General features: G+C 42.0%; 1 protein-coding gene across 3 annotated transcripts in view; it reads right to left on the bottom strand.

Annotated features, from left to right (window-relative positions):
- Positions 1 to 19,630, bottom strand: part of usp6nl (USP6 N-terminal like) — a 97,517-nt gene that overhangs the window by 46,257 nt on the left and 31,630 nt on the right. Inside the window, exon 1 of one of the 3 annotated variants that reach the window (XM_084909243.1) lies at positions 10,229 to 11,230. The exons of the other annotated variants lie outside the window; for them this stretch is intronic. Coding sequence (XP_084765369.1) covers positions 10,229 to 10,298 — 70 coding nt within the window. The 5' untranslated portion in view covers positions 10,299 to 11,230. Of the gene's footprint in view, positions 1 to 10,228; positions 11,231 to 19,630 lie in introns of those variants that run through there. 3 annotated transcript variants of the gene reach the window in all.

Genomic DNA, 19,630 nt, shown 5'->3' with positions numbered 1-19,630 from the left:
TTATTTACACTGAAGTATATCAGCACTAAAATCTTTGAAACAAAGCTCGTGTCCTCAGATACAGAACTGGAAACAAACCCAAAGTAAATAAATCAAAATTACATTTAAATCGACTTTACGACATCATTTAGCGGTCATCAGGGTCGTGACTACAGCTGCCATTTAAACAGGAAACACATTGAGCCAATCAGACACAGATCAATTAAACAACATCCAAAAAATTCAAGAAGTTCTCCGTTTATTGTATCTACATGTATAAATCTAGATTTTAAATATCAGAAAGAATTAAAATAATGGCTAAATACTGCAGTTCTGTGGACAATGTCTTGCACAGTCTACCTGGAAGCCATCTTTTTATCAAAGGATTCTTTCTGTCATTGGTTGTTTCTTGGTGGTTATAATCCGACTTGACAGTCACCATGGAAGAAAGAAAGCTACAGCTAGCCCTACCTTCCTATAAAGTGGAACAAACCATAAAACAATGGCAGTGTTAGCCAACTGAATACTGACTAATATAAGAGGTATGCATGTAGGTTCATAAACAAAATATCATCCGTAATCTCAAATGCTACAAACGAGCATTTGAACCACACAAACAACAGAATGAGTAAGAAGCAGTGGCTGAAACACTGTTAAAACACTGATATTGTAACAGTGACACCGGTTGGCAAAATTGTCATAGCTGTGCTGTGATTCTGATTATATTTACATGTAAAAGGATTTCTGACACAGCTGTGGGGAAAGGGTGTGGGCACCCGGTCACCTGGATTTAAAAAGCACAGATTTCAGTTTAAAGCCAGGCCTGTTGTAAACATCACTGAGCTGAAACTCAAAAAACTAAGAAACGTGAGGCTCACATCACCTTGTTAAAAAAGGGATGGAACACGTGACCTTTAACCCCTATCTGTTTCCTGTCTTCAGTTGTGTATGTGAGATCAGGCAGTTTGGTGGGTGAGCCTGGTGCTGTCAGCCAAAACTACCATCAAGCGGCAAGTAAGACACAAAACATACGAGAGAACGCTCACGATGACTCATGACGTGTCACTACTCTGAAAAATAATCCCAAGTTCAGTCATGTAGTTTCATCCTAACTGTGTGTGTTTGCAGCACAGTTGTACTGGAACTATCTTGAGGACTGATCTAGTCACCAGGCTCAAACAACACACTTTCAATAAAAATATCTGTACAACATGCAGTCAAATATACAGTTTTATCTGCAAAGGAAAATAAAACTTGCAAACTCTTTACATTTAGATTTCATTTAGAGTATTTGAAGAAAAAAAAAAAACTTATAATAGAGTTTTATTGAACCCATATTCTTGAAAAGCAATAAGAGTATCACTGGTGAGTAGACTCTTCAGCGATACAACAGAAGGACTCTTTCCTTTTGTTGCTTGCCCACAAATCCCCTGGAGAACGTAGCAACTACTTTGCAGTATTTTTTTCTGGTTTAAAAATTCATGTCACTGTGGAGTGGAGTGGATTGAGAGACTGTGCATCCTTCTAACTGCTGATTCTTATTATACGATAAAAGACAATTTATAACAGGTCAGACCTCACACCACACAATAACCCGTGAAGCAGACAATGTGTGCTAAACAGACTGGTTCTTATATAGCACACCGTACTCTACTTGGACTACAAGCCTCATTCTGACACACATTTATAGAAACTCTTTCTTCTAGGGCTTTCCATCTAACACTCACACACATTCACACTCCGGAGAACGCATCAGGAGCAGCTTGCAGTTCAGGATCTTGCCTAAGGATATTTTAGCAAGCAGACTGGATGACAACCTGCTCTTCCTCCTGAGCCACAGCTACTGATAACCGCAGTTTTATAACATTGCACTAAAGGCATGCTGGGTAATGCTGGCTAAGCAGACTGGTGATCTGTGCTGCACTCAAGAACAGAAAAGATAGATTTAGGATCTAGAAAGGAGAGCAGTTTTTCAGTTTGGCTTCATTTGCTGGACTTTCACTGTGATCGGCCACTGATACGATAAGACAACGAGCTATGCAGAGCTAACAGGTGCTTTTACATGAGGGCAGACTCATTTGTACCACAAATACAAAGTAAGTCTGAATGCAGTGAAGTGCCAGATGTTGACTTTGTTTGAGAACAGCTGCAGTAACCTACAAGCGGAACAAGCAGCCTCCTGCAGGGCAGCCTGAGAGTCGATTATTTACTCATTTTATTCATGATTTCTTTCCTTTTTAAAAAAAATGATGATATTTAAAACTTTTAATAATCTACATACAATTACATCAATATATATCATTTAACCCATATCAAAGCCCATTTGTAAAGCAATAATCCCACTGACCCAGAAGAACTAAATGCTAACTAATACCATCTTAGTTTATGAATACCGAGCTCAAAGGCTTCTTTTTTTAAATTTGCATGCAGCAGTGGCAGATTTGCAGACTTGCAAGTTACCACAAGGTGAATTAGGCGTCTATCAGCCAACAGGAGCCTGTAAACGAACCGCATGCCGTCGTTTTTGTTCAAAGAGACTAAATGCGGTGCAGATCAGAGGCAGCGAGAGCTAAATACAGGCCTGTCAAACTACCTCAGGAGAGTAACAATCAGACGGCTGTTTTCCCTCCTCTTTTTTTAAAACATGCACTCATTTCCAATCACTTATTTTTTTAATGCAAAATACTTTAAAGCTGCATTTCTCACATAATAGGAGCAAAATAAATGCACTCAGATGAGCAGGAAGATGAATGAAGCTCCAACAGTAGTTCAGGTAAAGTGACTCAAATCACTGTTCCTCAAAGGCTACCAGCACAACTTCCTCACTTGTTACAGAGCATTTCCTTATTTCTCTGGCATGCAAAGAGACTACACACAAATACACACATACTCAATTCTTTTTACTGCCTTTACACAACTATTAAGGTTGGATTGACTTCGGTGCTGCGTTACGCTGGAGTATTATTACCCATTCAGCTGGACAAACTGAACCCCAGTGGATTTAAATCGTGCATAAACAGGAGACTGCGGCTGATTTGCAGGATATATCCCACCAAGCTGACTTAATTATCTGTCATCCTCTAACAGTCAGCATGTGGAGATGACAAACGATAGAAAAGATGCTTCTGTGGTTTGGAGTATTCACACTGCCTTCAATTATAAGCACAGCTCTGGGCTTCAAAGCAGTGTGGCTTCCTGATCCCAAGGAGGACAGAGGAAATGAAAGCTGACCACATTTTACGTATTAATTTTTTTAAGCATACTTTAGAGCAAAAGAGCAACCGTTTCTGTGTAGAGAAGCATGACTGTAAGCAGTATTGAAACCTGATAAAGCCAGATTGCTAAAGTCTGTTAGCATGAACGGAAACGGATCCAGCACCGTGACCGAGGACAAGTCGGGTGGGAACATTAGGAGCAAGAGGTCGGACCTGTTGACAGAAATGATGCAGAAACCCAGACAGGTTTAAAGGATCCAAGATTTAGTTATAAAATGGGTATAAGAGGTACCATCAAAAAGTTTAGAGACTGCACCTATAAAAAAAAATAATAATAATAATAAAATAAAATAGAATGAAATAAATATCGAAACTACACAGCCATTCCCTTCAGGGTTGGATGCTTGTGCAGCAATACACCACTACCAGAGCTCCTGATGTCTTACCCTCAATCTGAATGTGACTGTGTGCATGTGAGCATTTGGGACGAATGCTTGATGACCTCCACTGCGTTGCATGGAGCCAAATCTGGTGAGCAGGGTAGGTGGTAAGTACATTTTTGCAGACAAAAAAGGCTTCCAGCACAGTCCAGGTCATTTGGTCCAAATGTTCTTCCCCAGATGCCTTTGGAATTTGGAAGCAAAGGGGTAATGTGGGCTAACAGATACATGATTCATCAACTTGGGAATATTCTGAATGGTCTTTAAATTGAAGCACGAGTCGTAGCTCTTATCCACAGTGATGCAACTCAGGATTAAGGTTGGTCTGCACAAGTTTAAAGTTCAGGGAGAAATTACTAATGTGCACAGGTAAGAAATTCAAACAGGTCTTTCAGTGAGTGATCCAAATACAGCTGGAGGTAAGACTACTCTGAAGAGGACAGCAATCAAGTTCAAGTTGGGCATGAAGTGAAACTGGACCTGCTTGTGCATTCAGTTCAAATGAGTGAATGAGTGAGTTCAAATGCGCTGAATATCATGAATTCTTCCCGATGTGACATTTGAGAGTGGATTGTTTGTTTGGTCTTCTCATTCAGCCCATAAACTAAAGGAAGCTGAAGTCAGAGCAATGAAGCCATGTGCCATTTTCCTACATACGTCAACCAATGTAGCTACAGAAGTTTCTGGCAATTATCAAGCACCAGCTTCACTATTCTCATCTGCAAGCTACATTGGTTTTTGCAAAAAGCTCCTGTTATAATCTGGTATAGTTATGTAGCACTATATAATGTATACTCAGTCAAACACCTCCCTCGTAATAGCCCAGCCTCAGTAATATCTGAAGGCCTGTTGCATCACTTGATACATAATTTAATAAGAGAAGGTGTGAAGCACCAAAAGCAGCGATCAATACGGCCGACTGAATCTGACACAAGCCGTGAAAAATACAACAAGCCTCAACGTTTAAATGACTCCACTGTCTGAGGCTAAACTCTGCACTGTTCTGCCAACAGAGTCGACAGCGGTGCTATGAAGTGTGCCGCAGATCTGCCCTTTTGAGGACAGGCAGGCAATTAGTCCTTCTGCTGCAATGTGGTTGTCAGCGGTCAGCTTTAGCCCAACACCCGCTGGGTCTGGACTATCTGCCAGTCCCTCCTTAGCTTAACAGCGTGTAGTAGTTTTCTTAAAGCTCCAGTCCAGAATAAATATAAAACACACACGTAGCCATGCAAACACCCACAAAATGCCTACAGATGGTGTGTTCCTGGTATGCAAAACACCGAGAAGTATCCTTGTCTGATGCTCCTGGTGCAGAATTTGAATATGTGAATGAACCAGGTTTTCTTTTTTTTTTTCCTCGACTGAAAGAAAGAGAGAGTGAGAGAAAGAGTATGAAGGTTGCTGAATAATGCAGTGAGCTACTGATGGTGTTGACCAGGAGCAGGCTGCAGTCTTGCTTTAGATTTGCTGTAAATCCCCCCTCCCTCTTCTCAATAACAGCAGTAGATAAACGCTGCTGCAGAGGGAAGCTCTGTGTGCACAGGGCACTTTTGTGCTCTTTTGTGGAATAAGTGGAGGGGATAATTCATGCACAGTGGAAAGCTAACACATTTCTCCAAGGTTTTAGTGAGAGCCGGACAGTTCCGCCTCTCTGGACGCATTTGGCCAAATGGGACTGACACACAGACCTTGTTTGTCCTGTATGAATGAACTGCACATAACGCAAACTCATGGGTAAATTCCTACATGATAATGAGATCCCCAAGTAATTTTACTCTAGTGTGGACTGAACAAACAGCTTTAAATGAGAGCCCAGGTTGAGGCCTTGGACCTCCTGCAGGCTGTTGCAGACCTAAATCAATATAAACGGATTTCCTTCCCAGAAAAGTTTAACAAAGTTTTCCAAGAATTTTCTGTCCTATGACTTAAGACCCTTGTCAAGTTCAAGTTTTTCGGCAACTTTTCTTCTGGCACCTGCTCCATTATATTTCCTACTATTGATGAGTTCAGGATGAAATATAGTACAGAGGGCTGCGGCCCAGACTTTTGGGAGTGGCTCTTCTAAATAATGGAAGCAACAACCTTCAGTTGTTGGTTCCATTCAGAAGTCAGGCTTATACACTAGTGATTAAGACCATAATCTCATTTGAAAAGTGTTTACTGAGGTCAGAGATGAAGAGAGAAGCAGGACCAGTTGCCCATAGATTTCTATAGTTGTTTTGTAACTTGATTTTTTAGAGAAGTCACCCCCTGCTGGCCATTAGAAAGAATAAATGTTTCAGGCACTTTCACACTGGCTTTGATTATAAGACGGAGATATTCTGTTTATCTTGTATATAAAGCAAACAAGTAGTTAAAACATGGACCCACCAACAAGATCAATCAACCAATAAATTAACCTGAACCCACTCAATCTGAGCCACAGGAGGCCCTACCTACTGCCTTACACCTTCTCAGGTCAGCTGCTTCAGTCTGGGCTCTACTTTTCTCTCAGTGTTGATTTCCAATTTCAGGAGAGGCTTCAGGTATGCTGGGGTCAGGCCTTCTAATAATCGAATCATCTACTGCAACTCCTGGCTTATTTACTAGCCTGTGACATCTTCGAGTCACCAGATCGTAGACTCCGCTACAGTCGGCCTCCTTCAAGTTACATTTTGCAAACTTACACTGCCATCAGATCACCTACTGACCTCTGATCCCTGCGCTCCATCTCATTCATCCAGAGGTTTCTTCCCTTCTTCTAGAGGCATCTAGTTAACTTATTCTACAGGTGAAAAGAGCAGCTATTTAAATGATTTGTGGAATATGTGTGGATGTGCTGTTATACTTGGTCTTGTGCTATGAAGCAAATGAAAAACTGGTAAAGAAATTAGCTGCTGATTAACCACTAAACACGGTGCTTGCAGCCCTAACAGCTCACTTTAAGTTGTCTCCAAGGAAAAGTGTTCAAAACTGCAGGTTTACGAGTGCTCTTTCTCCTAAAACTAAGACATTACTTTATTAAAATGAACATGCCATGTATTGGTTTTTGATGTGGCAGGAACCACTGAGCATGCTCAGAAATGTGGCAGACACACACACACACACACACACACACACACACACACACACACACACACACACACACACACACACACAATCTGATGCTTCCTCACAAGTACATGTGGTTTTGATCCTGCAAAGCTGACAGGGAGCTGGGCAAATTATCAGATATTCTGTTATCTCACACACATGCCATCACGCTATCCAGCCGAGGAGCTCAACAACATCTGCTGGCACCTCGCACCTTATCCCCACTCACCACTCCTCCCAGTCTGCACAGAACTGCAGCGAGTGTGTGAATTTGTGTGTCCTGTATCTGCTGGAGGCCGTCGTGCTAAATCTGCCTGCACTGATTCAGGCTGCGAGAGGAGCCAAGGTGAATTCGTCTGCAGGGCCGATAGACCGAGATAAAGATGACAGCCAAATGGAAAGTGTGGATTGTTAATGGGCAGTCATTAAAAAATATTATCATTCTTTAAAAGAAGAAGACAAAAAAAAGTTATCTTCATGGTTGTCGACGTTGGACTGGATTTTGAATTTGACAAATGCAGCTCAATTAGAGAAAGTAGAGAAAGGCGATGGGGTGCAGTGCTTTTTCTCACACTTTAGCCACCCTTGAAGCCACCCCCACCCCCACCACTCTCCACCCCAAACACAGTACTGTAATAAAATATTTATTTTTTATTCAATTTTTTTTCCCAACTTCTTCTCTTTTCCTCAAGCAGAGCAGAAGCTCTCGTTTATAAAATGGTCTGGAAGTCATCGACGTTTCTGTATCAGGCTCATTGCTGAGCATAGTCACCCCCCAAAGGCTCATTCTGAACCAGAAGATACTCTCAGATGTGATAATGATATTTAGGTAGATTCAATACAAACAATAACACAAAACGATGTGATAAGTCTGTAACCCCGTTTATGCCACCTCTGTTACAGCAATTCATTCTTTGAGAATCCCTATTGCTCCCATGCTGGACACGTACCTCTCAAAAAAGAAAAAGAGTGTCCACAGAAGTATTTCAGTCATTAAAAACAGCTCAAAGGTCCCTTAATGAGCTGGACTTGGACTGGAAAAGCTGTCCCTTCACAGTGATGAAGGAATAACAGCACAAAAGTACAGACAGTTATGTGTATTTCCAGACAATGAGACCTTCAGATAATAATATTATAGAATACCCATTCATAAATTAACTAATACCATCTGATTGGATATTATCTCTTTAACCTGCCAACTTCCCAGTGCATTGTCTGCATTAACGAAAAGAAAATGGAAGAAACGTAACAACCAGGAGTTAAACTAGTAAATGACCTTGTCCAGTTACCAAAAATAAAGCACCTGCCTGCTGGAGAATGTAACATCTGTCTCCATCGATCTTTTCTGACCAATGATTTGGGACCCAAGTCCTAAAATATTGCCCCCCCCAATGCAACCCATGGTGCAGCGCTTCCTTGTGTGCTTTAATTGGCCCTACACAAGTGTCCTAGTGGGGCCAGTTGATAAATTGAAGCTGTTATGAATGCCAGCTGGCAGGAGACAAAGCATTTCCTACCTGAATTCAAGCCTTTTAAATCAAATATATCCTGGCTGCTAGAGCAGGTACATCCAGTGGTTAACAGTGGCTTCAAGCACATAAAGGTTTCTACATTTGCACAAGTGGAATAACAACATGAGGCAAATCAGAAAGAGTCAGGTGAAAGCTGATATCAAGTACATGAACATAGAATTTAGCAGGTGCAAAAAATAAATAAATAACAGTATTTCTAAAAAAAGATTACATTTTGAAGAAACCTGCAACAAGTGTCGATTAAACTGCCCATTAACTTCTCATTAAATTTATGCAAATTTCCCCACAGTAACAAACAGAAGCTTATTTTTTATTCGAGAAGCACTGAAGCGACAAGCTGTGCCTTTCCTCCTCCTGCAGGGGCAAAGAGCTCGGGCAAACCTGTGGCTACGACAATAAAAAAACGTCTCCTGTTTGCAATAGTGGCGATCACAGATCGCACAGGGTGGCATCCAACCAGGAGACAGGACCGGGTCAGTGGTCAGATAGTGTTCCATTACTCAGAGCACCATGCTTCATTATTCAGTGCACACCAGAGAAATGAAGCCGTGACACACACACACACACACACACACACACACACACACACACACACACAGACACGCACACACACACACGCACACACACACACACACACGTCCCACAGCAACAGAGCTATTACAGAAGCTGCTCGAGGGGCATGTCCGTCCCATTCAGGCTAATGACACATGGCACACCAAAAAGTTTAAACTCATCCACAATGACATTCAGTACAAACTAATTAACTTTATTATTAAACTGGACCGTTTTTGTGCCAAGGAGGCCACATCAAATCAACTATCAGAAGTGTTGCTTGTGACATTGACTTTTAGGGACAAAGGGGGCATTAAAGATCCATTAATGTGGTTCTAATAGTGCTGTATGTGCCCAGTCTCTAACCACATAATTTGGTCTTCTAAGAGTCAGAAAAGGAGATTAACCAGGCTGTGCTAATCTATAGCTACGTCCATCTTTCATACTTTGAATCTCTCCATCTAAGAGAACTGCTTTGTGTTTGGTCTAAACACAACAGGCCCAAGTCTGCTGACTTAACCTCGGCTGCTACTTTTGAGGGGTTTCGCGTGCAGGCAGCAGATATCTGAGCCAAGCTTTCCTTTTCACTGTAGCCGAATGCAGGTAAATGAAAAATGAACGTAAAGCTAAATCGAAACAGCCCGTGATTATCTAATGCATTACAGAAGATGACATCCTTATATGCTTACCACACACAGCGTACCAAAGTGTGCTCAAAACCCAAGTGGTCAATAAAAGCCAGACTACAAGTGAATGACAGGCTTTCTGTTTCCCCCCGGCTGCAGCTTCTACGTATTCATATGCAGATATCTATATATCTATCTATCTATTTGCAGGCATCAGTCTCGCACATCTTAGGGCTTCACTTTTCTTCAAGCAATGTGATTTTTTTTTTTTTAAACTGGACCTCAGCACCTGCTGGGAGCATTTTTATGCATTTTATTCACCAACTTCAAATCTATAAATTTTCTTGAGAAGAGGCTGCAAGTGACACAGAGTCGGATGGCACTTTCTAGGCAGCAGTTTGCAAATTAATGCATGACTAATTATGCAGATCAGAGTAACAAATATTTCTGAAATTGCACCAAGAAAAGGCGGTGACCTTAAACTATTGTGAAACACCAACACTATACTGAAACCTACAGTAATGAAGTTGTCTGATGAGGATTAACAGCTCCTCACAGTGAGGCACATCATAACAGAGAGTAAAACAGTAGACCTTTCACCTGCTTCAGGGACGAGATTTACTGAAAACCTGCATGCACTTCATATCAGTCTGCATACATTCAACAAGGCTCTCCTCGTACCTTTCTTCCAAAATAATGTTTGGTCAGGTAGATTTGATCTTGTCTTCATTGCACTGATTCAAATCTTTGTCCTCTGACACAATTAGTGGCTGCAATAGAAGCTTAATGGGTCATAAAATGCGCACACACACCTCCGAATCTGGCCGCTGCCCTGCGTCTGGACGGCGACACCAGCTCCTTGACTATCTGTAGGACCTGCATGTTCACGGGGAGGTGGCGGTGGAGGCAGGCGGAGGTGGCAGGCGGAGGTGCCACGGGGCAGTGGCACCTCCCCGAAAAACCTCATCCCTCCTCGACCCCTCCTCGGAATTCATCTCCTAATCCACATCTTGACTCCTGAAGATCTTGGTTTCAGCATCCCATTCGCACCTCAGGACGCCAGGATGAGAGATGCCGGCTCAGTCTTCTTCCTTCTCCAGATGTCAAGACATGCTTACAAACTCTCCGGCGCTCAAGTATCCTCCGCTTTCACAGTATTTTTCTATAAAACAGCTGACGGCACAGATGTGCAGCAGCAGTAAACACTAAATCTCAAGCTTCACCTGCGTTGGATGCTGCCTCAGCTCCACGTGAAGTAGCCCGTAAATCTCGACTCAACTCCTGGCGGCCTCTGAAAGTAGCAGTGGATGTTTGAGGCAGCTCAGACTCTGCAAACTGAATGTGTTCGTCTCGCGTGTGATGTGCTCAGCTGGAGCGCTCTCACACACTTCTCACTTCGCAGGTTGGCAGCAAACAAAAAAATGAAAATGAAAAAGAAAAGCACAACACAGCAGTCGTCTTTTCTTTTTTTTCCCCCTTTCATCCGTTTTTTCTCCGGTGGCTCTGGCAGAAAAACCACCCGGCCGCTGCGGATCAATAGATGCACAGTTGACCGGCAGTGATGCCTCTTAACTGCCCAACTCTCTCATCTCATTTTCAGACTCTTTTTTTCCCCCTCTCATCCATCTCTTTCCTCTCCCAGCGCCCCTCTCTCCTCCCTCGGTCCTGCAAAGGCTGGCTGCGTCTCGTGCCGTCCTCTCCTCACATCCTTTAAATTCAAATTAATGGGCGCTTCCACTCACTCACCCGCAGCATCTCCTTCCCTCCCTTCCTCTCCACCACTCTGCCCTTCTCTGTTTTTTCTCTCCTCTTCTCATTGTGCCGCTTTCTTCCACCCCCCACCCCCTCCCTATTTTTCTCTTCGTGTACATTTGCCGTGAAGCATGAGCAGAATGCAGAGGGATAGGAGATGCTTGGTCTTGTGTTTGTGAGGTGATGATTTGAACAGAGCAGCATCAGTGGAGCTGACATCCAGAGGTAAGAAGAACACTTTAATTGCTTTTTGCAAACTTCCAATCCAGGTGGTAAAAAGAGCTGTTCTGTATGCTGTTCATGCTGCCAAAAGTGCTTATCAGGAAACATTTATCTAGCTCTGTAAAGACTCCTAAAAGGCTGCCGTTTGCATCGTATTATTTCTTCTGGACATCTCTCCATTCTATGCAACAAATTCTCATCCCAGGTCATCAAATACTGTCAATACGGACACGGCGTCCTTTGGTTCTCTGTGCCTTGATGAGCTGCCTGCTTCGATACTGGACTCCAAGAGACAATGATCCTCTTTTAAAGAGCAGCAAAGCATGATTGTGAAAGTTTGAGGCATGGAGGTGAAATAATTCAAAAGTTTGTGACCCAGGATAGAAGCCCATCTAGAAGCAGTTACTGCCAATCAGCAGCCAGGTGGCTGTAGCTCAGTAGGATGAACAGGCTTTCTACTAAAGCAAAAGATCAGTGATTAGATGCTCAGAAAAGGTCTTTACACACCAGATGTTCAAGATTCGTGCAAATATTTTGTGCATTAAAAATATCTTTTGGGCTCACCTACTCTGGTTGCAGCTGTTCGCAGCAACCATAAAGGACGCATTTCCAGCATGCATTTTTTCAGATCCATGTCGATTTTTAGAATAAACACAAATGAATAAACACATCTACCCAATTGGATCACTGCATTCTGCAGCAAGCCCGCTCACAGCTCATAACGTGCCTGCATACTGAACATACGACGATGTGGAAATAGTAAAATAATCCTATCGTACCTCAGATACACAGCTAAGCACTGCTCTGGGTCACTTGGCTCACATAAATAATTTCTGTGCCTCAGATGTGGTCCCAGTTCCTCCAACAAGAGCTCAAACTGGCCCACCGACATTCTGAAATACGTATGAAAGTCGCCGTGATAACAGCTTCAACTCATCCCCAAGTCACTGGCACAACACGGGTATTGACAAATAAACTACAGCTAGAGCATCCAAAAAATTCAAAATTCCTTATGTAATCTTTACTGTTATGGAATTCTACAACAGCTTTTAATTCTTTGAAAGCCAAGTCTTACACTCGGAAACAATACCCAGAAGAGAAACTGGTCCAATTCCTGTCTGGGAGCTTTATGTTCAGTGTAACATCTGTAAAATGGACCAATGCTTTCCACACATCTTCTTGCCCTGCCTTGTTTTCCATTACAACACTGACATGCATTTCTTTATTTCCGTATGAGACGGGATGGACATATGCCTCCCTCGTCACAGAAATATTTACCGATTTCAAGAAATCCAGACTTTCAGTGCTCCGTTATAGACGGGAATGTTTGATGAGATTATTTTTTTAAGTACCCCAGGGACTCCCATTCTTTTATGAGATTAGAGAGTTGATTAAATCCAGTAAGTCTTAGTACAGCACACATTTCATAATGATGTTTGGTAACTCTCCGCCTCGCTTGTTAGCTGTGTGTACATCTTTCTTTTTTTCCCTGCTCTCTGCCTCTCTCTATTATTACATCTGTAATCAGTCCACATACCTCCGCTCTGTTCATCTCTCTAACCACATCATCTTGATATAATAATTCCAGTTATGTATTTTGCATTACAAACTGGTGCTGTATGCCTCTAGCTGTAATTTATTTATCTCTAGCAGAGTTATGCCAGTGACAGTTGGTGGCACGAGGACAAAACACGTGCTCTTGTTAACATATGAATTTAATAGAGATCTGATGAGAGCTTCACTGATCATCACTGGGAAGCTGTTAAAGTTGAAGTGGCTCTAATAGGCTTAATCATGCACGAATATGCAAAAATTTAGGAATACAGTAATTATTTAATGCTGGATTGATAGGTCAAAGTAATCAGTTTGCATGAAATCTGTTCATCACACTTATGTTGATCACATATTACGGAGACCTACGCTTCTGGTGATGCATGCATGAGTTTTTTTGTTTTTTAAATGCTACAGTCCACGGAACAACCAGAAATGAACTTGCTGTCTCAGGGACTGCAAAATTGTTGCGTTGAAGATGGAGACCAGGTTTGCATTGATTCATGGTCCGTTACCATATTTAAACTGACTTTGGTGCCTCATGGCAAAACAGCAATAAGACAGAGTCAGTCTGCGACTTCGTTGATCTAAAAGAACAAACATTTGCTGCTTGGTGGAAACTTAACTGCATACAGGAGCACAGCAACCTCGTTTTTATATATGAACATGAAGTCCCTTAATCCAAAGAGATGCCTCAGCACAGACTCAGATTGATTACAGCAGGTTGGCAGTCTGTCTGCAATGTGTGTGAGAGTAACTGCAGTCAGTCTGAGTTAGACTGCAACTGTTTGGAGACAGGTTGCAGTGACCCAGAGGTTGATACTGTTGCATGCCCGTCTTCTGGGTGACCAGTTGGTTGCTGCAGCTACTTGCAGCCACTAGATGGGCAATGACTGATTTTCCCTATTCACAAGGAGGTTGTCATTCTGTCTTTATCTAGATACCCATTGCAAACCACAGTATCACAAATCTGGAAGAGAATGAAAAAAAATAAAAACACACAACTACTTTTCATCAGTAGCTCAAAACAAAACAAACACTACGGGGCTTTCCAAGCTTAAAACAATCAGACAGCAGTGTGAATATTTCCAAATATTCAACAACGAGTTGCTCCACATGTTTGAATTTGCAGATGCCCTCCCTGACGTAACCCCAAAGGGAATCGGTGTCTCCTCGTCCTGGGGAGCTTCTCCTTGTTGTTAGGCGAACATGTAAACAACTACATACTATTTATTTGTAAAGAAACAGTTTTTCATTTAAAAAGTTGTTGTGGTTTATTTATTTTTTTAATTGGTAAAGTAACCAATGGATTGATCAGGTAATCAGAAAATGATCACTTGGTAATTAACTGATATTCACTAGCTTATAAATATTTTTCATAACAAAATGATAATAACCCAGATGTGACCTTGAGCTCTTGCAGAGTGTTAACTGTCAAAATACTGCAAATAGTGTTGGATGACAGACATAATTCATAGTCCCCAAGGACAGGGCAGCGCGCAGACGGGCGAAGCAGCAGCGACACAAGCACCAAGGTTCATCATTAATATAAATAGAGCCACAGGGAAAGACTCAAATGAAAGGCGCACTTTTTCTCCCTCACACACAGAAACACTTTCAATCCCTCTCCTCTAATGACACACATTCTCTGTCTTTCACTCCTCGTCATCACACACAAGCAGGGTTGTGCACTACAAGTGTGCACATGTGTCCTTGTGATGAGGTGTGTCTGTATTTGTTAGCGTGTCGGTCCACCGGCACTTTGTCAGAAAGTCCAATTACCGCATTGCTGGACTGAATCTGTGGCTGCTGTTGCTAAGCCTCAGACCCACTGTTGCTAGGCTGTGACCCCACTACATAAGGTGAAAGCGTGGCTTTTAGCAGCTACCGCTACGATCACCATTCAAGCGCCTTCAGTCTTTTGCTAACACCAGCTTCTACCAGATTAGCCTCACCGCTAACGGCGTGCATCAAAACCATCACAGCCAAAAGCTAGTACTGCTGTGGGTGGATGTGCTACAGCAGTAGAAGCACCTGTGGCATTTTCTTTTCTTTGTAACACCAATAAAGATGTGAGAATACAGAATCTTAAGGCGAGGGGAACAACAGTTTTCTAGTTTCCTTTTGTATTGCGTCAGCAGTTAATAGCTGGTCGTGTCTGAGCAGGTTCTTGTTGAATGCAGGTAAGCAGCGCGTGTGGCGAGCCAAAGAGCAGTATTTCTTCCAGTGTACCACAAACCAGCAAGTAAAGAAGCCCAGATCATAAACCTTATCTCTAAATCAAACTGTTCAGCACATTATGGCAGAAACTGGACGTTAAACAGACAGATGTTGACATGGTTTCCTCATACAATCCAGGTCCAGTCACAACATCTCTTATAATTCAATAAATACTGATGAGATTATTGTAATAAAAAAAAAAGAAATGCACACCTTTGCTCTTTTTTAGTTGCCGAACATCTGATTAACAAATACTTAAGTTACTAAACGGATGACTACTCCACAAAAAGCAGTAATATAATGTTGCCCATCTCTAAAACATGAACTCATTGTGAAGAACACTACCCTAATAATTCTGCCCAATAAGATGATAAATGGATTTCAGAGCAAGGTTAGGTATTCAACGTTGGCACAACTTTCATATTTTAATAGGTTTTTTTCCCCTTTAACCAAGATTCGATGTTGAGCAAGCAGCTGATGGTTGTTTAATATCAACATGTTGTCATCAGGCCCATCAGACCAGTGGACCATGAAACTAAATGATGTTTATTTTTATTTTTTTAAATCCCCTGTTTTTTTTATTGTGTTTTTGGATGATCATCTCTTTGGGCATGTCCTGACAACTTCCAGGGTGGATCCTATTTTTTAAAACGCTGCCAGGAATTCCTGTTCTGCGTACCTGCTGACGACACTGGAAGCTCAGAAAAATTTGCCATTGCCCCCAAAGGCTAAGTCAGCCGACTAGCCGGTGGATTCCTACTGTGGATTCCCAGCTTGATTTAACAACTTAAGACCTTGTTGCTCTTAAACTACTTCCACACATTAAAAAAAACAAAACAATTGATGTGGTTTAGGCATGTGACTAGGATGCTTCCTGCTCTTTGCTTAGACTGCTCCAGTCTGGCCTGAAATATGGATGGATTCTTTTACATTATCTTTGTCATGTTTACAAATCTCAGCAATTATACTATTAAATATACTGATCAAATATATTTGCACTGCTGCATTATAAAAGCTTAATGAATATTTCATTTATAGCCTACATGCATATTTAATGAGCCATTTATATATTCAAATACAACGCATCTTTAATTTATGGTGTATCTTTTGCGGCTCTATTTGAAACACTACAAAGTGTGAGACTTAAAAATGAAATGGGTTCAACTTACAGAGCAAGAACTACAGCTATGATAATGACTCAGTTTACTATTAATGACATTGCTTACATATTTTTCCATTGTCAGCTGTTACAATGAGTTAAAGAGGTTTAACCTTATTCACAAGTTAAGTCTTAGCATCATAAAGACACTATTTAAAAAGAACATTTTTTTCACATTACACATGGAGGGTATTATTCTTTGTACATGGGTGTGTGGTCCAATATGTGGCTGGATTTACAATCAACTCCAACCTTATCCTCACCTTTCTTCAACTTTTACAAAAAAGAGCCTTCCCAACAATCAATATGTAATCTTCTGACATGTTTTACTGGCTTTACATTTCTGAATTTCAAAGGGGGATCATAAAAAGAGTCACACATGTGTGGCAAAGTCTAAAGTGTAAGGTGAGTAAGACAAACTGTGAGCAATGGGAGCGAGGTGCAGGGCGCCTGCAGAGATATGGATTGAGCTGCTATCACTGGAGCTGGATTGGGCAGGTTTGAAGGAGCAAGGTATCGATGGAGCCCTGACTCTCAGCACCCACAGATCCAGTCATAAACAGGCAACAGATCAATACAGGTCTTTCACGAGTTTGCCCACTTGATTGAGAATGGAGAGATACTGTAAGTCCGCTCAAGCCTCGGATTCATCACCTCTTTAATCTACAGGCCAGATAAGAGCTCAGCTTGTCTGAGGCTTTCTTCACTCAAACTAGCAACAGGCATGCTGTCAGTGCTGGAATTGGGTCATCGATCTTGGATTTTGGAAAGCGGAGACAGAGATGACTGTGGAGAGCGGGAAAACAGGTCTGACTTGAAACAGGTTGGCGTAGGTTAACACAAAAACACTGGAGGCATTTTTGCAGCAATGAACTGATGTTAAGTACCTGTTTCTGGTTTGCACCGCTGCCAAGTACACACATAACATTTGTTTATTTCAGGTATTTCAGGTCAGCTACCGCTACACTTAGCTATTATAGAAAAAGCTTCTAGCTCTCCCTCTGCTTGCCCATCATTTTTAGTTATTCCTGTGTCTTCTTTACTGATGATGGCACTTTGAATATTTGTGGTTGTTTCACAACACTGGCAGCCATGCAAAGATCTCTTCATCGTAAAAGGAATTTCTTCTTCCCCAATATTGCCAAATGCTTCCTCACATGGTTCTCTCACTAATATTTTAGGATTATTAGCTTATAAACTTAATTTAATTTCTCTGATTTGTACAGATTTTCCAGTCTTCTCTTCAATGATAGATGTTACGACTCAGAAAATAAATCTTCACATCAGCGCTGGTACAGGATTAGAAACAGCTGAAGCAGGATTCAAAAAAGTTGCTGTGGTATTTCCAGAAAGTCTCATCTTTTCAAGCCATTGCAGCATCTCCGTCTATCTGAACAAAACCGCTTATATATAATTGAAATGGATGGAAAGACCGACACAGCCATAGAGTTGTGTCTTCAAGACAGCTGTGCCAAATGGTGCATGACAAGCTGATACAACACTAAAGTTGTATCATTTTTAAGGCAGATATTAAAACAACGAGTTAGTCTGTAAACTTTCTGATAAGTTCCTGGTAAAATAATAATAAACTGATCAATTTAATTTTCACACAGTCATTAAAAATGTTGAGTCTTGCATTTTTAAGGCCCAATGCTGACTGGATCATTTCTTTAGGAAAACCATATAGCAGAGTGATAATGGTGATAATAGGTTAAGGAAGGAAGGAAGGAAGGAAGATAATGTAGGATGTAGTAAAACAATAGCCAGAGTCGTGGGAGATTACAGGGAATAACATATTAAGTTACATATTACCCAAAGGAGACAGAGAGAGGGACAGAAGCTGTAAAGTCCAGACGCCATATACTTAACACGACTCCCATCTTTGCTGCCTGCTACGAAAGAAAGAGAGAAAACCTTTTTGCTTCACAGCACTTCTTTGTCTCAATCTCAGCTTCCTCTGCAGAAAATGACAACAACAACTACACTGTTATCTCTCTGGCCTCGCATCTGATCTTCTGTCTCGATTGTGGACTGCAATTTTAGACAGCACTCATCTCCATAATGGTCTCGATCCGCTCCGTCTTCCCTCTATAAAGGGGTTTGTTTCGGGTTGTCGGTGTGGCGGCAGCTGAGTGGCTGGCGTAGGGACCAGCATGCAAACAAATCAAACGGACACAACAGCACACAAGCACACAAACACACACTTGCACGCCTCTGTTGTCCTAATGGCAGCATTCTGTTGGAGGGCTGATTGAATTAGGCTGGGTGCTGATTGTTCGCCACATTGATTAATGTTGCCTCCTGCGCTTCAGTGCGTCACGGCGCTCCCGCTGCTGAATACCGATGAGACGCGGCAACAACTATAAGAACATGACCAACTCATCACACCGCGTGCTGTCTTGTAAATTAGCTCGTACTTTGGTGGAAACCTGCTCGTAGAGTCGAAATAATAGCTGGAGATGGGGATGTTCCACTCATCAATTGTTTTGTTAGACATTTGTTGCCTGAAAGGTAACTGAAGAGTGCAGGAAATTAGGCTGAGTAGCAAGAGTGGATCAGAACAATAAAGATGAGGGCTGCATATCCACATAAAAGGTCTAAAAGGCTTTAAATCAATCCGTAGAGTGGAGGGGAACTCCACAGACAGGTTATAATTCTGTCAAACACTTTTATAGCCACCATTTTTCTTCCACTATTAAAACAAATTTGGAGATTAGGCCAGCTAAATAGTTTTTTGACAAGACTCTTCAGAGTACAGCATGAATGTATTTAATGAAGCAGGTAGGAACAGTGGCCACGGTTCTGCTATTACAAGGATTATTTCTACTTACACCTCCTACAGGTATGTAGCAGCATCATCCTACCGGAGACATGTTTCTGTCCACCCGACAGACACAGCACAGAGCTGGGGTATCACATAATATCTGAAAAGGTTTCAGGGTGTTTTCCACGCAGATGGCAGTAAAAACTATTTAAAAAAAAACATCATCTGTAACCAGCGAACCAGTGAACTCAAAGCCCTCTGCACGTCACAACAGCCAGTTTTGAGTCAGCAGTTTGAAAGCTTCACAAGAGTTCAATGTCTGTGGACAGGGGTGAGGGTTGAAAGGGGCGGGGGAGGGATTTCCCCAAAATGCCCTCCTCTAGTTGACTCTCTCACTCCCTTTCCTCCCTCTCCTTCCTCTCGCAGCCTGGCGTTGTGCAGCGGCGAGCGAGGGAATGGGAACGGCCAGAAAAGAAAAACATGCTGGAACAACTTCGCCGCTCTGCCTCGCATTTCCTGTTTGCCCTCCCCATGTCATTTCCTGCT

Source organism: Perissodus microlepis, chromosome 17 (genome assembly GCF_051167445.1).
Source record: "Perissodus microlepis isolate ML-2025 ecotype Zambia chromosome 17, ASM5116744v1, whole genome shotgun sequence".
Taxonomy (NCBI): domain Eukaryota; kingdom Metazoa; phylum Chordata; class Actinopteri; order Cichliformes; family Cichlidae; genus Perissodus; species Perissodus microlepis.
This window is presented reverse-complemented; position numbering and strand designations above follow the sequence as displayed.